The following is a 19,797-nucleotide window of genomic DNA, read 5'->3' as shown; positions in this document are numbered from 1 at the left end:
CTGGGCTGTGGGGCCATGTAATCCTTAGCACCTGCAGTCTAGGTCGATGGACCTGGCCCCCCTGAGTTGACAGAGTGAGACAAAGTAATCACTAGGTGGGCAAGAGGGAAGCCACCAAGGGCTACTAGAACAAGGACCTCACAGTAAGGCCGGAGAGCAGCAGCCTGACGCCTTCTCTAACACCATTTTCCTCTTTTGTAGTGAGGCTGGAAGTGCCTCTCGGTAGAGGAACAATCCATGTGCAAAGAATGCTTGGGGCCTGGTTCGTAGGAAACACTCAATAAATCTTAGCGTGTAGGAGCCACAATACTGAGGGCTGTTGGATCCAGAGACAGGAGCTGGTGACCTCAGTGAAGATGGGGGAGGGGAAGACCTGGCTCAGCTCCTGGGGCTGGGGTGCACAGTAGGAGGAAAGGAAGGGGCAGTCCCCGGCCTGGTTCTTAGGTGCTCATCAATGTGGTGAGTGAGGACAACATTCTGCGTAGTTTAGGATAACAGTAAACTATTGATCTTCCTGCCGCTACCTCCCAAGTGCTGGGGTTGCTATCCTGTGCTACTTAGCCTGCCTTTGTGCGGTGCCGGGGATCAAACCCAGGTCTTCTGGTTATGCCAGGCAAACTCTCTATCACCCAAGCTCCACTAGTCCTGCAGGACCAGACAAGAACCCACAGCCAGGCTTTTCAGACACCGACAAAGCCTTTAGCCTGGCCCCTCACATGCTTGGCTGCTTTAGATGGCTTTCCCGAGGCTAGGCTCTTCTGCCTGGACCAGCATCCTGAGATGGACCATGGGGCTTCATGGGAAGATGCTCAGATGGGGAGGGGGCGGGCCCTGATCCACTTTCCCTCTGTCCTGGACTCTGTCATCACTCACTGTCTATTACAGTGTCCCACTCCACTCCATAACGTGTTCCTCTGAAGATGGGAAACAAATTGTCATGTGGGAAGCCACATGGTATAAGCTCATTCTGTAGGGCCACATGGGTGTGCCCATGTGTATGAATACATGTTTGTGCTCATGTCCATCTGTGTGTGTGTGTGTGTGTGTGTGTGTGTCCCTAAGCTTCTCCAGAGCCTCAGATGGCAGATGAGTGACGTCATCTCTCCTGCCTTACTGCCTCTCAGCTTTCCTTTCTAATGGCTTCTCCCCACCCCTTGCTGAGAGGCTCAGACCTACTTGTCCATCCCCTGGCATCCTCCTCTTTAGAAGGTTCCTTGGGGGTGAGGCTACTTCAGGATGCCTTCCCTGATCGTACCTAGCAGGAGCTAGCCTCACCTTTACCTAGGTTACTCTGCTGATGTCCCCAAACCTGTTCCAGCTTCTCATCCATCATAGCTACACAGCTGCCAGAGAGAGCTAGTTAAGCTACCAGCCCAGGGGGGGCACAGAGATGGCCACCAAAACTGTGATCTGAGTTCAATTCCCAAACCCCACGCGGTAGGAGAGAACCGACTCAAACAGTTGTTGCTCCTCCCACTACACACACACATACACACACACACACACACACACACACACACACACACACACACACACCGTACAAACTATTAAATAAATGTTTTTTTTAAAAAAACTTTCAAGTGCTAGTCCATTATCTCAAAGCCTTTCCAAGTCACATAATCAATCTGCCCGCCCCAAGTTCTGCCTACAACTGGGTTCCCCCTCACTCACTCACCTGCTCTGGCCAGCCACTGTGCTCTGTGTCACTTCCTGGCATCCCGTGTGCACTCCGACCTCGAGGTCTTTACAGTGCTATTCCCACAGCTGGATCCCCTTCCCTAGATGCCCCGGCTGCCTCTGATTCCCCCTATGAAACTGCAGCCCTCTGGACTCTCCGTTGCCGCCTGTGTTACTTTACTGTCTCTTTTTGTACCTTGTGTGTGTGTGGTGCTCTGTTTGCTCAGATAGACACATTGTTCTCACCTTAGAATGTCCCTTCTGATGTGAGAATGGAAGTTAAGGTGGGACCTGGGGTGAACTGCCTCTTCTGCTCCCAGATCCATCCCCATTTTGTGCCTAGCGTGGAGAAGGTTCCAGAGTCTGTGGGATCACTGAATGTGTGGAGACAGTACCTCAGGCTCCACGCTGGGCTGGTCCCTGCCTGCCTATGGCTTGTGACCTCCAGGCCTGGCTGGGGCCTCCCCACTGTGCCCCGGAGGTGGATCAAAGGGCTAAGGGAAGCCCAGGGGCGGCCCTCATGCAGGCCGGGCAGGCGGCAGGTCAGCAAGGCCCTGCCAAGCCCTGGCAGGCCAGGAGGTACCACAACCGGCAGCCAGCAAGCATGGCCAGCCACGCAGCGCATTCCAGCTGCCTGATTGACACGCACTCCGGGCCTGCCTGAGGCTCCTGCCGTATCAAAGCAGATGCTTGCAGCTGGTTTGAGTTGGATACCATCAACAGGCCCTTTTTTGTCTCCAAATAAAAAACAGCTAAGCGGGGAATGATAAGGACGCACAGGCACACGGGGGAGATGTCAGTAAGTCTCAGTCATGGACTGACGCCACAATCCCTGCCACCCCTACTGTCCAGGGCCCTGTCCCCAGGCTCGGGAGACCTGCCCCTCACCCCTGCATCTAGATCATAAGGTACCACACCCCCACTGTAAGAAGCTCACACCCCACCGTAATGAGCTCTTAGTATCTTGATCCCACCAATGGAACCTAGGGTCCTGCTACCACCTGGGTGTGGCCTGGAGAAGAGGCTACTGGACCTGCTAGACGGGTGTCCAGTCTCCATTTTCTAACAGAACCAGGCTCTCAGGTCCCCAAATCAGGAAGCTAGCAGGGCAGGATGGGATTTAAAACCATTCTTGTCACCCCCCAGAACCAACTTCCTAAGTCTGTGCCATGTCCCCACCCCGAGGAGGACCCCCCTCCCCTGACATTGTCCCCCACATTTGGCCATTCCACCTTCCTGTGGTGAACACAGCCTGGCAGATCACCTGCCACACTGTGGCCATCCCTAGGGGACCAGGCAGCCTGGTTGTGTGCCCAGACATCCTCGGAGATGGCTTCAGAATAATGGATGAGGTTGAGGAAGGTGCCACCAGGCCCACAGCACCCATTCACAAGGTCTCCGTTGGGCTCTGGGGAAGCATCTGCCCCAGCCAGCCCGGGTGACATCCTGGCAGACGTCTAGACATAGAGAGAGACAAACAGACGTGTAAGTTGTGTGCATGTCTGTCAGAGAGAACAGATCTGTTTGTCATGTCAGTTAGGCAGTTTGTGTTAGGCAGTTTGTTTTTTAAGGCAGGGCTCCTCTGTGAGGCCCAGGCTGCCCTGCAGCTCACTTTGTAGACCAGGCTGGCCTTGAACTCAGAGAGGTCCCAACATCTGCCTCTGCCTCCCGAGTGCTGGGATTAGAGTTGTGGGCCACCATGCCTGGCACCTAGCAGTATTCTTAGAGCCCCTTAAAGAAACATATTTTTTTTTCTCACTCAACCTGGCTGCAATGTCATCTTTCGAAAGGTCGTTCGTCCTTTTGACGAACACTAATAACCTCACCGTCAGACCGCGGTGAGGTAGACTGGAGTCAATCCCTAGCGGAGTGGAGACTTTGGACACATAGGTAGTGGCCGAGAATCTGCACCAGGGAAGCCCCTCTGGAGGAGGGGCCCTGAAAGATGGGCTTTCTAGAAGCAGAGGGGAGAGTGAGAGACGACAAACCTTGGAAGCAGATGGGAATTGCTGTTTCAGGAGCTGTGAAAAATCATGGTGGCTAGGGACAGGCCTGGGTGTGGCTTTAGGGCCGTGATTTGGTCTCCAGCTAACTTTGAGATTATCATGTGCTGTCAAGTGTTCTGAACCAAACTTTAGTCTCATTTGACAGAGGACTGCGTCAGCTTTCTGTCACTGTCACAAAATCCCCATGGCAATCAACTGTGTGTGTGTGTGTGTGTGTGTGTGTGTGTGTGTGTTTAAAGATTTACTTATTATATATATATATATATATATATATATATATATATACACTATCGCTGTCTACAGACACACCATAGGAGGGCATCGGATCCCATTACAGATGGTTGTGAGCCACCATGTGGTTGCTGAGATTTGAACTCAGGACTTCTTGAAGAGCAGTCAGTGCTCTTACCCACTGAGCCACCTCTCCAGCCCGCTAAGCAGAAGACATTTATTCTGGCTCATGGTCTCAGAGGCTTAGTTCCACGGTCACTTGGTCTAGTGGCAGGGCAGACCCTCATGTCAGTTGCCAGGACCTCAGAATCCTTTTCAAGGCTACAGCCCAGGGACTTAACCTTCCCCTGGGTCCCACCTTCCAAAGAAACATGGCCTGCTAATGGGACCACAGCCTAACCACATATGCAAATGTCTTTGTGGGACATTTCTCTTCAAACTACAGCAAGGAAGTAAAACTAATTGAGTGTCCCCAATTCTGAATCCATCCATGTCCACTGGGGAGGTATGTGGTGGTTACAAGGCCCAAGATGCTGGGTCTTAACATCAGAGCTGCCTCACCCTAGAGGGGTTAAGGAGGTCCCTCCCACGTGAGAGCCACACATGTGGAGTAGATGTTATCCTCAGAGCCCAGTGAAGGACGCCACAAACTGTAAGGCACACCGGTGGGGGCATGCATATGCTGTACGGTGAGGAGGAGGAAGGGAGCTTCCACCCAACTAGAATGCTGCGCCAGTGCTGGGAATCTTGGAGACAACAGCAGCAATCATGACCCCCATTTACCCATTCAACCCCAGGAGCCTCGCCCCAGCCTGCTCCGTCAGAGGGAGGTGGGTAAGTGCACGGTGCCAGGGCTTGGGCCCAGCATGTGCCATCTGGGCTCTGGGGCTAAAGAGAGCTGGGGTGAGGACATCTTGGGGAGGCCAAGTATGTGTGCCACAGAAGAGCTGTGCTCCTCGGTACTCACGGGCCAGGGAGTTAGTCAGTCTTGTGACCCACATTCAGATCCTCTGCAGAATACTGCGTTTTCAGACTTTTTTAAAAAATTAGTCTCTTGTGAGCTTAATAATTTGTGCTTCAGACAAACCAAATGAATTGCTGGTGAAGACAGGTTCTCACAGCCTGGGACTCTTGCAGAGAGGGAATGCCTCACTACAGACTGTTTTACCCAGTGATCGCCGAAAATGTGCAGATAGTGTGATGTTCGATTTGGGTTTATTTATTTATTTATTCATTTTATTATTATTTTTAGAGTGGGTCTCATGTATCCGGAGCCTAAAGTCACTCTCTGGTCCAAGATGACTTTGAGGTTACTGACCCATCACCGGAGTGTCGGGATTACAAGTGTAGGTCACCACGTCTGGGTTTATGCGATGCAGGGGATCAAACCCAGCTTCCTGTGCGCTCTGCAAACATGCCGAGCCATAGTCCCAGCCCTCGGTTTGGTTTGTGAAGAACCCAGACCCATCTCGGACAGGAAGAATCACGGGATGTGACATGGACTGGGCCTCCAGGAAGCTCATCACCTTGGGGGCAGACACACAGGCTCAGCAAACAGAGATAAGGCTGGCTGGACACATAGAGTTAGAGCAGGATGAGTGTCTGCCTCTGCCCTTCAGGTCTGTGAGAACTCAGAGAGATGATTCACATCTTCTTAGTGCTCAGAGCTTCCCTGAGATAGATGGTCTCTGAGTCGAGAAAGCAGGGCCCTTGGGGGCAGATGAGAGCAAGAGGGTCCGGCCAGAGCCCAGGGGGTTCTGCAAGGCATGCTGGGACTCATACACACAGCCAGTGTCAGGAACCTGCTCCCAGAAGGAAGTCGTGGAGGTCCCAATAAGCATGGACCACAAAGCCATTGTGAGCATAGCAGACAGTACAGGGCAGAGAGGGCAGGTCGAAGTGGAAGGCTCCCTGGACCAGCATAGTGAAGAGCCTCACAGGGACCTAACCCTCCTTGTCACTCTGCAGTAAGTTAGGAACAGGCTCCCCGTCAACCTTTTCAAAACAGGGTTCTTCTGTGTAGCTTTCCTGAAATTAGATCTTTAGACCAGGCTGTCCTTGAACTCATAGATCTGCCTGCTTCTGCCTCTCAAATGCTGGGATCAAAGGCATGCGTGCACCTTTATAGCCGCCTGGCTTTTTTTGTTTGTTTTTTTTGAGACAGGGTCTCATGTAGCCCAGAACTCTGCGCAATCAGAGATGACCTTGGACTTTTACATTTCTTTTTTAATCTATGTGTGTGTGTGTGTAATGGGAGGGCATACATGCTACTGCTACGGCATGCACATGGAAGTCTGTTCTCTTCTTCCGACTTTATGTGTGTTTGAGGGATTGAGCAAGGGTTCAGACTTGTGCAGCAAGCCCCAGTGAGCCACATCACTGGACCCAACTTTGAATGCCTGATCCTCCTGCCTCCACCTCCCCAGTGCTGAGATGGCAAGTGTTTGCTTCAGTGCCTGGTTTAACATGGAACCCAGGTCTTCATGCGTGGTAGGCAAGCTCTCTACCGACTGAGCAGCACGCCCAGCCTAAACGTTCCTGTGTGGTAGATAGAGCACTGGAGACTCGGGGCTAAATGTCTTTATGGAGCTAGGGGCCAGGGCATTCAACCAGGACGAGCAAAGACCTAGGTTTATATCTTGAAGTTGTGGAGCCAAGGTGTGCCCCAGCCCCGTCCGCTTGCAGCTTTAAGCTGACAGCTCCTGCCTCCCGTGCTGAGATGGACCACCCGATGAACAGATGAACAGACCTTCGGCGCCGAGCCCGTTACACACAAAGCAAGCTGAGGGTGGGAGAGAGGCCTGCCTATGAAGCTTCCAAGCTTGCACGATGGCGGTACACTCCCTGTGGCTGACCTGCTTCTCCTCCTTGGCTCTCTGCGGCTTCTGTTTCCAGCCCTGTGCCCATGGTGACTGAGGGAGAGCAGGGGATTTGGAGAGAGGAGGGAACCCACACTTACACACATGCACATGCACCCGCGAGTAGCTCTCACTCCGTCCCTGAATGGCAGACAAAGCCTGCCCCATAATTGGGAGTGAGTATTTCATGCGTGCCCCCCGATGTTTTATTGGGCGGAGAGATGCTTGGAGACCGAACGGATGGCACATTCAGTTTATAAAGTGCACGCCGTTTGTTTTATTTCCCAGGCTCTTGCAATCTAGATAACAGATGACACCCCGAGTGGCTGTGCTGCCTGGAAATGGCTGCTGGAGCCTTTGGAGGGGTATTAATAATAGATTGTGTTGATGAGCATGGAGAAAGTCGCAATCCACCCCCTGCTGCCAAGGCATTAGTGCGGCTGTTGAATGCAGGAGCACCAGCTTTGTGGCAGTCTCTGAATGCAGGTCACCCCCAACACACACCCGGTTTGCTTCCTTCTGCAGCCTAGGGAGCCCTTGCATCTTGGAGCCCCACACAATGTGCTGACTCTGGCCTGGGGCCTGGCCGGTGCCCATCTGTTTAGACCCCTGTAGCCCTTACTGGGCACCTCGGTCCGTTGTAGAGCAGCAGTGAGGGGCAGGCATCTGACGCTACATAGGAATCCATGGCCAGCCAAGTTCCCAGGAGCCTCTGCCTACCTAAGGTTGCCGATGGGGCAGGTTGGACCTCCCTGAATAAAACCACCCAGCCTGTACCTTTCTTGCAAAGCCACGAGCTGGCATGGGCCTAGAGGGTACCCACTTGCGTCAAGCACCTGGTTTGACCTTCATATCAAGACTTTGCACGCCCAACCACAAACGTACACAGAGTCCCCCTGAGAACTAGGAGCCATAACGTGCCTGGAGGTATCCCCACTAGAGTTGGGACCCCTTGGAGAACTGCATGGTGACTTCTTGCTGATCCACATGTTCGATGTCATCAAATCCTCAGGAAGGTCCTCTGGCTTCCTCATTTTGCAACAGAGCAACCTGAGGCAATGAGGAAGTTCAGAGGTAGGTAGGGGAAGTCACCTCCCCTAGACCACAGCATCATCAAAAAAGCCTCTTGGAAGGCTTCCCGGAGGAGGTGGTGTTGGACTTGGGTGTTGCAGGTTGAATAGGAGTCTGCCAAACCGAATAGAGGTGGGTATTGGGCTTGCCCCCACACCAGGTGCTCTGGCCAGCACTAGGGCAGTAATCAGAACCCGAGGAATCCCTTGTCCACTGTGAAACAGCATTTTGTGGTGGGCGGTGCTGATAGCAGCCCCAGCAAAGGAGGCAGGGCGTGAGCCTGGCTTTTACGGCTGTCCCTGCTCCAGAACCGATTAGCAGAGAATTGCAGCTGTAATCTGTGCCCGTGATGGCGGGCCATAAAGAGGGATGGGATGCGCAGCGCTCCCAAGGTGGCGCCCGCAGACGTGGCCCGGGGATGCAGGGAATGAAAAATGGTTTTAATTCCCTCCCAGCAGCAATAATTTGATTCTTCATAAATTTTTCCATCAAAGTGTTGTTGAAGCTGAGTTCCCACAGAGCAGGCATGTGACAGGGTGTAGGGTGTGGGCAGGAGCGGTCAGCAGAACAGTAGGACCCTGCAGGGCAAGCCAGCCAGGGCACAGAGACTATCTCGGCTGGCTCCTCGGATGGGACAGAGTCAGCCACGATGAGAGCCTGGATCAGCCCCCACTGGGAACTGTTTGCTGCATCAAACACGCTCTGAGCACAAACTTATACCTGCACTTTCACTTCCTCATCCCTAAAATGGGGCCAGGTCTCTCTGGTCTCAAGGGCCATTGCAGGACCAGGTGACACACACACGCGTGTCGCACGCTGAGTGCAGCAGCTACCTATGTTTCAGCCAGTCGTGCCTAGGCTGAAATGAAGGGACAAGAAGGTGGCACCAAGCCAAGGGGCAGGGACAGAACGTGTCCGGAGGCCACTGTGAGGGTGCCCTGGAGACACTGTGGCTGTTTGAGAGATCACAGCTGGGAAGCAGGAGGCGGTGAGATGGGATGTTTATGCGCACTGGGGAACTGTGGCTGAGTATGGGGCAGGAAAGAACAAGATCAACCTGCATTCTAGAAAAGGCTTTCTGTGTCCTGTGTCTCGCACACAGCGAGAGGATTGAAGGGTTTGAGGATCCGGGGACCCAGGGAGGGGAGAAGGGCCCAGGCTGGAGGGCAGAGCAAAGTTAGAATTGTTTGGCTATGGGTGGGAAGGAGGCTAGTGGTCAGGGTGTGAGGCTGACCCTGCACACTGCCCTCTAGTGGCTCCCATGCCTGAGCAGGAAGATGCAGAAGCAGAGCTGACCACCCAAGAGAGTCACCTCATGCCCACCCTGGCTCCCCTTGGGACATGCAGGAGAGGAGGGTGCATCTCTCTCCCCACGCCCATCAGGGTGGCAGAGGGAGGTGTCCTGGGTGAACCCCTTTAGCCCAGCCCGTGCCTCCTCTGTGCCCCCGCAGGCTCTTCGCGGCAAAGTGCAGCGGCTGCATGGAGAAGATCGCACCCACTGAGTTCGTCATGCGGGCGCTCGAGTGTGTGTACCACCTGGGCTGTTTCTGCTGCTGTGTGTGCGAGAGGCAGCTGCGGAAGGGTGATGAGTTCGTGCTCAAGGAGGGCCAGCTGCTGTGCAAGGGTGACTACGAGAAGGAGAAAGACCTCCTCAGCTCCGTGAGCCCGGATGAGTCTGACTCTGGTGAGCCTGGGCTGGGACAGTTGCAGGTCATGGCTCAGGGGAACACTGGAGCAGGGCTTCTGAGGTCCACAGACCTGCACATCCATGCACATCCAGCCAGCACCAATGTGCCACATCCACCCTATCACTTATCTGAATGCCAGTCCTGAGGTACACACATCTGTGTACCACACATATACCCAGTGCCACAAAGACACCACCTCGTGTGCCCATATGTGAGGACATGTGCTTACACATCCAAACATGCAAAGCTCTTCCTATAAGCACACACATATATGTATATTCTTCATACTGCCACACCTGACCAGCACATGCATGATTTTATACACACTCACATGTGCTATACCCATGCATACGCTTGTTCTCTAGCAAAATCCTGAAGGGGGATTCCTTGTCACTCCTGAGTCTTGGGCAGGGAACATGTCAAGATGACCGGTCTGCCCTTTGAGGTACCCTAGACCCACACACATATCCTCTGCTCATGTTGGGAGTGTCTGCAGTTTCCAGGGCCCCAGTGTTTGGTCCTCAGTGTGACAGAGTCCTTGTGTATCTGCTGCTGGCCATCCCTGGGTTAGACACTGTGATGGTGTCCCTGTGGCCACCTGCACTCTCATGGAATGGAAGGCCACTGGCCCAGCTTACAGACATTGTAAAGTCACGGTTCTCCATAGGGCTAACCTCCAAAGAAAGTAAGACTCGGGAGGGGACAAGTTCCAGTGAGGGGTGTCAGAGCTCATGGTTGTTGGGAAACTTGGCCATGTACCTAGGTCTCTAAGGCCCAAACAAAACCCTGGGGTCATAGAAGTGCTGTGTATGTTGCTGACTGATGTGCACACATGCTTCTTCACACCACATGTGTCTTGGAATGTAAGTGTTCCTGCCTGTGGGTGTAGGCCTCTGTGAGTCTGCAATAGTAAATGTCTCTAAGTAACAGATTCAGGTGTGTGCACCCATCAGCGAGTCCATTGTGCGCGTGTGCCCGTGCCTGCATGTCCTGGTCCTAAGTCCTCCAGTGAGGATGTCTGGTCCTTCTGTCTTTGCCAGTTGTTAGTCCCTGGAGGCCTCAAGAAAAAAGGCTCCAGCCATTCCTCTCTTTTTCACCCTGGTCCCCAGGTAGCATGACACATGGACCCTCAGTGGCCAGCAGGAGAAGGTGGCTTTCAAATAAGATGAGGCAGGGAAGCCCAGGGCCTGTCTGGGCCATAGTCATCATATTACCTATTGCGGGAGGCTGCTGGCCTTCAGAGTCACACAAGAGCACATCTGCCCTTGTGTGCGAGTGCCGGAATGCTGCACACGCTCTAGTGTGTGTCTCTTTTGCTTATTGTGGGTCTGTTGCTCCTCCCCAACCCACTGCTATCACCAGGGGTTGAAGTATCCCTCCCACCCCTCAACCCGAGCCTTGTCACAGCCATGCATGTGGACCTGGGTACTGAGTCATGGGCTCCCTGAACCTGTAAGCACCTGAGCGTGTGTGTGTGTGTGTGTGTGTGTGTGTGTGTGTGTGTGTGTGTGTATGTTATACAGGAACCTGTGTGTCAGCAGCATTAGACCAACCCAGGGAAATGAGTGTATGCTGGGGTCAGGGGACATGGCAAGGAAGGCTCTATGGGGGCTGGAGAGATGGCTCAGCGGTTAAGAGCACCCGACTGCTCTTCCAGAGGTCATGAGTTCAATTCCCAGCAACCACATGGTGGCTCACAACCATCTGTAAAGAGATCCAATGCTTTCTTCTGGTGTATCTGAAGACAGATACAGTGTACTTATATATAATAAATAAATAAATCTTTAAAAAAAAAAAGAGTTCAAAAGGAAGGCTCTATGGGCCTAGGGAAGGCTCCATTTATCCTGCGGTCATTAGGGAGCTGTAATTATCAGCAGAGGGTGAGGGAAGTCTCAGCTACAGGTAAGCTCCCACTGACTGGTTGGCTTGTGTCTTTCACAGTGAAGAGTGAGGATGAAGATGGAGACATGAAGCCAGCCAAGGGGCAGGGCAGCCAGAATAAGGGCAGTGGGGATGACGGGAAGGACCCGAGAAGGCCCAAACGGCCCCGGACCATCCTCACCACACAGCAGCGAAGAGCTTTCAAGGCTTCGTTTGAGGTCTCCTCCAAGCCCTGTCGGAAGGTGAGGAGTTCTGGGTGGAGGGTCTGGGGCCAACGCCCCTCTTTTGCTTATTGAGGACCCGTTCCTCCACGACCCTCCTCCATGACCCACTTCTATCACTGGGGGGGAGTAGGAGTCCCCCTCTCACCACTCAACCCCACTGCCGCCTTCCAGCTGCCACCGACACAGACTTGACTCGTCTCTCTCTTCCCCCGGGTCAGGTCCGAGAGACACTAGCCGCAGAGACAGGCCTCAGTGTGCGTGTGGTCCAGGTCTGGTTTCAGAACCAAAGAGCAAAGGTGAGAGGTCACTGCTAATCCAGTGCTCCAGGGCAGACCTGGGAGATGGGGAGAGCAAGAGAGAGGGGGTAGGGGGAGGAGGCAGAGAGCAGGCCTTGCATTTGGACTGAAACTGAGTGGGCGCCTGGACTGTCCCTCTGCAGATGAAGAAGCTGGCCCGGAGGCACCAGCAACAGCAAGAGCAGCAGAACTCCCAGCGGCTGGGCCAAGGTGAGCCTCAGGGACACGGGGAGCAGAGGTTGTAGTGGAAGAGATATCAGGGTGCGTACTGTGAAAGTCACCGCTGGCCCCTTGGCTCGGTGTGGCCAAGCTCTTTCCCCCCACATCCTACCCACCCCGTCTCACTCAGCTCACGGGCTCCCACCAGGACAGGGCGGTCAGGCATGCCTCATGAGGAAACTGAGGGTTGGGACATTCAAATGACCTCTGGGGACACACCACTGCCAAGGGGCAGAGCTGCTCTGTGTATAGGGCTCCAACCCACACTGTTAACGGTGATGTATACTGGCTGCTCACTCAAGCTGGGAGGTATGGGGAAGCCTGGGGGGGTGGGACTGACACTAGTAGTAAGGGCCAGTCCATTGAGCATAAGCCACACCCCCCAAAGCTGGACTTCGCTCAGAAATCTGTTTCAGCACCAACATCTCGGAGCAGGGCTGGTCTCCTAGGCTACACAGGGAAATGGAGACTTTGATAGAGTCAAAGCCCCTTTGATAGGGACATGGTAGAGGGGGTGCAGAGAGCTCCAGAGACTATTAGTGAAGAGGTAGTGGGAGGCCCCCAGGAAGGTGTGGCATCTACAGGCAGCTCTGCCACTTAAGGTTGGAGCCAGGCCAGCATCCCAGCCTGGACTTGGAGATCTTCTGACAATGTTCCAAAGCCTCTGTATTTCTTGTTTTCCCTTAAAGGCCCTCCTGGGGCCACAGTCTTCTGCCTCCAGACCCCAAGTTGTTCTTGGAGAAAAACATGCCTTATTCTCTAGTGTCCCCGGCTCCCTCATGGATGCCACCAGGAATCCTCCCTGTTCACCAGAGCCCATTTGGTGCCACTGCACTGCCCATGACCCCTCTGACTCCTGCCTTTCCCTCCGTTCTGTCATCATCTGGGGAGTGGTTGTCCCTTACTCGTTTTGCCTTTCCTTACAGAGACCTTGACAGGGTCCCCAGGACCTCCCCCATTTCTTCTGCCCCCAAACAAACCAAGCCTCTGTGCTCTGCCGTGCACCCAACATTTCTCCACAGTGCCTTCCTTCTTCAGACAGCCCCAGAGGAAATCCTAACACATCCCATTGCTACCCATCCATCCTGTGACCGTTTGTCCCTGTTGACCCCCCTCACTCCCCGATGGCCTGGAGGCAGCTGCTGGACTTTCCAGTCTCACCTGGAAGACCATCCCCTCCCCTTCCTGCCGGTTCTTCAGGTCCTGCTGGGATAAGGGCTTTTCCTCCAGGAAGCCCTCCTGGACTTGGGTTCTATCTTAGCGCTCCCACATGGTGAGCTGTGGAACACAGCTCCTGCCAGCACAGCCCGCCACCTCTGTAGCACAGCCCTTACAGCTGGAGCAGGTGGAAGAGAGAGCAAATGGGAAGTCTCCGGGGAAGAAATGTCGGGAGCAGAGGCAGAGCACAGGAAAACCTGGAGCGAGAAGATGGAAGTCGTGTCTGGGAGGGGAGCCATAGGGGCCCCGGGGGGAGCATCTGCAGGGACTACCAGAACGGGGTAAGACAGGACCGGTTGGTGAAGACATTCACTGTCCTCAGAGGTTCTGTCAAGCCGCATGGAGGGCATGATGGCCTCCTACACGCCGCTGGCCCCTCCGCAGCAGCAGATCGTGGCCATGGAGCAGAGCCCCTACGGAAGCAGCGACCCCTTCCAGCAGGGCCTCACGCCGCCCCAAATGCCAGGTGACCACATGAACCCCTATGGTAAGCCGCCCCACCCCTATCTGCCCCAGCATTGCCCTCTGTCCCTGCCTAGCCAGGCAGACAGAGGCTATGACAGTCCTTGCTGCCCAGAGCCAAGGGCCCAGGGCCCAGGGCAGTCCATCCAGCGCTGCCAGCAAGCCTCCCCCTGACCGGAAGGGCCTAGCTCTAGCCAGCTGGCCTGCCCACAACCCCTGGCCACAGAGCCTGCAGGGCTGCCAGGACCCCCTGGAGCCCTGGCCGACACCCAGCTCCTGACGTCTCTTCTGCATCCTACAGGAAATGACTCCATTTTCCACGATATCGATAGTGATACCTCCCTCACCAGCCTCAGCGACTGCTTCCTCGGCTCTTCCGACGTGGGCTCCCTGCAGGCCCGTGTGGGGAACCCCATCGACCGGCTCTACTCCATGCAGAGCTCCTACTTTGCCTCCTGAGAGCCGGCTGGGCCGCATGGACGCTTGGGCCTGGGCCTAGGGTGGGACCACAGGCCTCTGCAGCCAGCCGGCCCCCCAGCCCGCCACCCGCTCAGACTCTACAGACAGCCATACGGTGCCCTCCCCTCGGCCAGCCAGACCTGGCTCAAGTGCCCGCCGGGCACAGCCAGACAAGGCAGATGGGTGCAGCCTGGGCAGGGACTGTGTCCTGCCCACAGAGACCTTGTGACCCCTGGGGACCCAGAGCTCTTGGACAGCCACTCGCCTCCCAGCCCTGTGACTTCGTCACTACCTTCCCCGTCCCCAACTCTTTTTTGGGGAAGCTTAAATTTGTTCTTCTTTCGTTGTTTTTTTAAACATTCTGTTTTCAGCCAACCTCCATTGTCCCTGCAAGGCCAGCCCTGGGACAGTGCCTGGTACCTGAGAAACAGTTATACGGGTGTCCTGCGCTGGAGACCACTTCCCCTTCTGGTCAGCGCAGGGGATGGTTTCTGGGTCCTAGGAGGCCCAGGGTCACTGTTTCCAGCTCTAAGCTGGAGCACAGGAGAGGAGGGCCCATGCAGGTGTGGCAGGCTCTTTGGCCCTGCCTGAACCCTAGTCTCCACAAGAGGAGGGATGTGGACAGAGCCCAGAGAGACCCAGAGGGACAGAGATGCACACATAAAGCCACACACACCTGAAGGCACACCTGTGCAAGCATGCATGTGCACCTGGGTGCACAGGCACACGCAGTGGAAGAGGTTGCCATTCCTTCCAGGAAGCAGAGCGAGATCAGTGGGTAGGGCCTACCTCTGAGAGCAATTGGAGAGGGAGGGGGGGAGGCCTGGGGGAGGCAGGGGGACCTAGGTGGGTCCCAGGCTCTGACTGTACAGGTCATGACTGCCAGGGCAGGAGAGTAGTCACAGATCTCCCAGGTCCCAGGCCACAGCAGATACTCCAGATGGAAAGGACCTCAAGAGTCTGTTTCTTAACACCATCTGATACTTATTCCCTCCGGTCCTTCTCCTTACACAGGGCCAGCAATAGAAGCCCAGGCCAGCTGCCCTTCTTGCGGGCTCCCCTGACCCCCAGTCTCCTCTTGTGTGTACGCCGAGACTGTGTATTGATTGGCAGGGCTCCTGCCTGCTCTGCAAGGGTGGGACAGCTGTAACCAACTTCCCTCTTGACATTAGCCAGCTCACGCTGAAAAGGCCCAGCACCTCCTCCGCTTTTGGTACCTTAGCTCTGCTGATGTGACTTATGTCTCATGACTTTGGAGCCCCACTCTTGTTCTATAATGACGCCCCCCCCCGTCCCCGGGGCCTCACATAGGCACAGTGACAAGCTACAACTCCCTCAGTCTGTGTGAGTGGGATGCCGATTGCTTAGAGCCCATGGAAGACCATGGCTTGTACCTGGTTGCCTTTCCTTTGGTTGACTCAGTCAGTTTGGGGCATTGCTCTGAAGCCACTGTATCCCCTCCATCTGCCTCAGCTGGGTAAGGTCAGCCCTGTGGGCCCCCTCCCTGCGCAACCTCACACAGTATAGAGCCCACCAGCATTTCACCCTCACTGTCACCCCAGCCCCTGGTCTCCAGACTCTTCTTGCCCAAAGCTGAAGCCATGATGGGTCTTTCCTTGGCAACGCCCCCGCCCCTTACTGGCCTCTGGCAGGCACTGTGTCCATGGCCAGATGCCTGGGAGATGCTGCCATCCATTTAATGCAGAATCTTAACCACCCCTCACCCGCCCACCCATCCTGATGTCTGCTGAGCTCTAGCCCTGGGCAGTAGGGATGAGGATCTCTGTCACCACTTTGGGCCCTTGTGCCTGGCAAGTTAAGCTATGTGGGCTTATTTTCTGTCCTGGAGACCTCAGACCCCTTAACCCCACCCAGATGTCACGATATGGAGTCAGCAGGGAGGGCAGCCAGCACAGCCCCACTGTGTCCCTCGTTTTATAAAAGGGACATCACTAGTGTCCATGCTGAAGTCGTGGTGGTCCTGAGCCAGCTGCTTTCCTGGGATGCACCCTTTCTTCTTCTGGCACAGACCCCTGTGTGTGCCCTGGCTGAACTGTACAGGGCACACTCGAGGGAGACCCAGGGTAGACAGATATGAGCTCCCAGGAGACCCGGTCTACTCTTACCCACTTTGTAAGTTGGAAGACGCAATACCAATGGGCTGTGTGGCCGTTGAGAAATCGGAGACAGGAGCTCAAGGCTTTACAGCAACAAAGTGGCAGAGCTGCAGCTGAGGAGAGGACAGTAGGTCTGTCCCCATCTCTGTCGCACGAATGCCCCCACCCCTACCCCCACCAGGGACCAATGTGTTCTATCCACACCTGTTGGTCCCAAGGGTCCTCCCTTCCTCTTTTGGGGTCTCCAAACCCCAAGTCCAGCCCCTGGCCTCTGCTGTCCCCATGCTGGTGTCCCCAGCTAGAAGACATCATCAGGACACTTCTAAGTTGCTAGAGGAGGGACCCCAGCCATCACACAGGAGATGCCCGGGCAGCCATTCTCAGGATTCTTTCACCGTGGCTGTGGCCTGCTGCCCTGCTGAGACAACATGCCAGCCCTGACCTGCTGCAGGGACAAGGGCTTCTGTCCTGTGGGAAGAGACAGCCTTCGATCCAGCCCTGCCCAGACCTTGTTAGATAGCACAGACAGGTTTCAGAGCTGAGGTTGTAAGAAGTGGTGTAGGGCTGGGGGGTGGGAGGAGCAGAAGGATGTGGGAGTATGAGGTAGAAATTGAGAGATGGGTAGGGGTTTCAGGGAAAAACCAAGTCCCACCTCCTGGCTATGGGTGTGGCATGTTGAGGCTCAGTCCGAGAGGAAGGAACCTGTCCAGGTGTCACACAGGAGTGACAAGAACCTGAGCTTTGTCCCAGGAAGGGCCCTATCTGTGGATTCATTCCGTGAGGCTTCCCCACACTCTGCTGTCCTCAGAGACGCAGAGGGGGCCACACACAGATACTGCACCAGGTGTGAGAGTCAGACCAAGCAGTGGCATAGGTAGATGCTGTCATGGAGGCTTCCTGGGGGGATGGGGTGTGGACATAGAGGAACTGCCCTCCCATGAAGCCCAGCTGAGGGCAATCTCTCCTTTAGGGTCATCCCTTTGAAGTGAGACCACCTCCTGGTCTGTCTGGATGTCTCCCCTGCTCAGCGGGGGAAGATGGACTCAGAGCTCTGGGCACCCCTAGGACCAGGGGGACGCTGCAGCCCAGGGCTGACCACTGTGTGGAAGGGGCAGCACACTCACGTATGTGCACACACACTCACACCTGACACAAGGAGGCTCACACGTGGCCTGGGAGCAGGGAAGCAGGAAGGACCCTTCAACATGTGGCCCTTGACAGGGGCAATGGCCAATGGTCACTGGGCTGCTGCCCTGCCCTGGGTCCCACTTAGAGGGGGATTTGTTGCAGCTTGGGCTGGGGCCAGGCCACCCATCGTATTCTTTCCGTTTACCTTGTACAGACTGCCCGCCCGCCATCCCCACACACATTTTATTTAATAACTTGTCATTGTTAAATTATTTATTAGCGTTTCCACATCACCACCCCCGCCTTCCACTCACCTTCTGCCTCTTCCCACAAAAGCAGAAAATGGAAACAGCGAGGAAAAAAAAAAGACGAGATGTTGGTATATTTGTAAATAAAGAACCTGTACACTCCTGTGTGGCCTCTCCTTGGGGATAGGGGATGGGCCTAAGAGGGAGCTGCCTGTGACACTAGAGGACAAGAAGTCATTGACACAGGGTTTAGGTCTTGCCCAATTCCGCCTCATAATCAACCCCTTCTCCTTCCCTCCTGGCCTCAGCCCTGGCCATCCCATCCTTCTCAGGGATCCATCTCCAGTCCCCTCTGTCCAATTACTCAACACACCCATTCCTCCATTCAGGCAGCCATTGCTTATGGAGGGTCCCTTGAGGGTCAACCAGGAGAAGCAAGAAAGGGATGTAGAAAGCCTGACATAGTTCAGGTGAGATGAAATGGAGCGTTGGTCCTGGGACAGCTACCTTATGGGGGTGGAATCAGGGAAGGCTTCCTGGAAGAAGCCATTCAGTTGAGATCTGAAGTTACCTAGCTGGGTTGAGAGCTGAGGTGAGAGGGGTGTCTGGGGATGGTCCGGGCTTATAAACCTTGGAGGAGGCAGAATCTGGCCAGAATGGTAGCTGAGGTGGGGCCAGGAGAAGGATTCTGCTGAGCAGAAAGCATACATGATTGGCTTAGGTGAATCGAGTGGGGGCAGGTTCATCTGGGTCTCTGAGATGAGAGGTGAGAGCGGCTTTGACCAGGGAGGTACCTGTGCAGAGCAGAAGTCCAGACTCTCAAGGCGTTCAGGTAATATCCAGGTCCCTGGTTCTTGCTATTGGGGTATACAAAAGGAGAAGTCAGATGGGGCAGTCTTTAGTCTGAGCAAGCCAGAGATGACCCCGAATGAAGTGACACGGACCACAGCTGGTCCCTGAGGATCCAGAAGCCAAGCACGGGGGGTCTCCTCCCTGGGGTACTGATGGGTGTTAGCCAGGGAACCAAACCCAGCGAATAGAGCCACTCCCGTGGTTGTCAGGGCCACCTGAGATCCACCCCGAGACCTCTCACTCTGCCGGTGAGCACCAGCGCCCCCTAGGGGCCTGCCTCTCCACAACCTCTGCTGGGTAACTGGCTCTGTAAGGGACCTTGGAAATACCTTTTCCTCATTTGTACCCTGAAAAGCAGGATCCCGGGCTTCAGAAGGGACATTGAGACCCAGTGGGAGGAGGTGATAGCTGCTCCTTCTAGGCCCACTGTTTCTGGTCGTAGGACAAGATAGTCCAAGGTCAGTCCAGACACCTGGAGGTAGGGAATTCTCGTACCTTCAGCGTGCCTCACAGGACTCCAGGGAAGCTAAGTCACGTGGTCCAAACTGCACCGCTCCGGAGGCAGGACTAAACAGAGCCTTGGTGGCTGGGCTCCAAGCTGGAACTGGAGGAGGAACGATGGAGGGAGAAGTGGGGGCTGGGGGGGGGGGCGTCCATGTTCAAGAGCAGTGGGCTGCCAACCCTGTAGCCTAGAGCAATGTCTAAAATCCTGTCACTAAAAAATGTGGGGGTGGGGGCTGAGCTAATCCACTGCCTCATTGTCACCTGGCTCCCCCTGACCCCTCCCTTCCACCGGGTCCAGGTGAAGACATGGACTAGGGGGTGAGAGGGGGAGGGGGAGTGCCCTCCTCCAAGGCCCCAGTCCTGCAGACTGATGGCTTCTCAGTGTCCCCAGGCAGACGTTGACCCCAGTCACAGCTTTGACTTGGCTGGAGCTGGGGGAAGAGGAGCTGAGCATTCATTCCCATCTTCTTCCTTCCATGACCCGGGTCTCCTGGGCAAGCATGAGCAGTTCTCAAAAAGCGTAAGTGACTCAGAGTGGGGAGGGATTGCCTCAGTGCTTGGGACCCCAGGGAAACCCTCCTGGAGGAGGAAATGTTTGGGTTGAAGCAACCCAAAGTGGTCAGAGTGAGATGGACGAGATAGAGACCATCAGGGACAT

At 55.0% G+C, this 19,797-nt stretch overlaps 1 protein-coding gene across 2 annotated transcripts in view; it reads left to right on the top strand.

Annotated features, from left to right (window-relative positions):
• The window catches only part of Lmx1b (LIM homeobox transcription factor 1 beta), an 81,651-nt gene extending 63,705 nt beyond the window's left edge, over positions 1-17,946 (top strand). Inside the window, exons 3-8 of one of the 2 annotated variants that reach the window (XM_063282994.1) lie at positions 9,295-9,527; positions 11,473-11,654; positions 11,855-11,932; positions 12,076-12,170; positions 13,675-13,835; positions 14,133-17,946. In XM_063282994.1, the coding sequence (XP_063139064.1) occupies positions 9,295-9,527; positions 11,473-11,654; positions 11,855-11,932; positions 12,076-12,170; positions 13,675-13,835; positions 14,133-14,290 (907 nt within the window). In that variant the 3' untranslated portion in view covers positions 14,291-17,946. Of the gene's footprint in view, positions 1-9,294; positions 9,528-11,472; positions 11,655-11,854; positions 11,933-12,075; positions 12,171-13,674; positions 13,857-14,132 lie in introns of both variants that reach the window. The other variant, NM_053709.1, reaches the window with a different exon arrangement.
• Positions 17,947-19,797: the final 1,851 nt, after the last annotated feature.

The sequence above is a fragment of the Rattus norvegicus genome, chromosome 3 (genome assembly GCF_036323735.1).
Source record: "Rattus norvegicus strain BN/NHsdMcwi chromosome 3, GRCr8, whole genome shotgun sequence".
Lineage (NCBI taxonomy): Eukaryota > Metazoa > Chordata > Mammalia > Rodentia > Muridae > Rattus > Rattus norvegicus.
The sequence above is the reverse complement of the archived record's forward strand: the minus strand, read 5'-3'. Positions and strand labels throughout refer to the sequence as shown.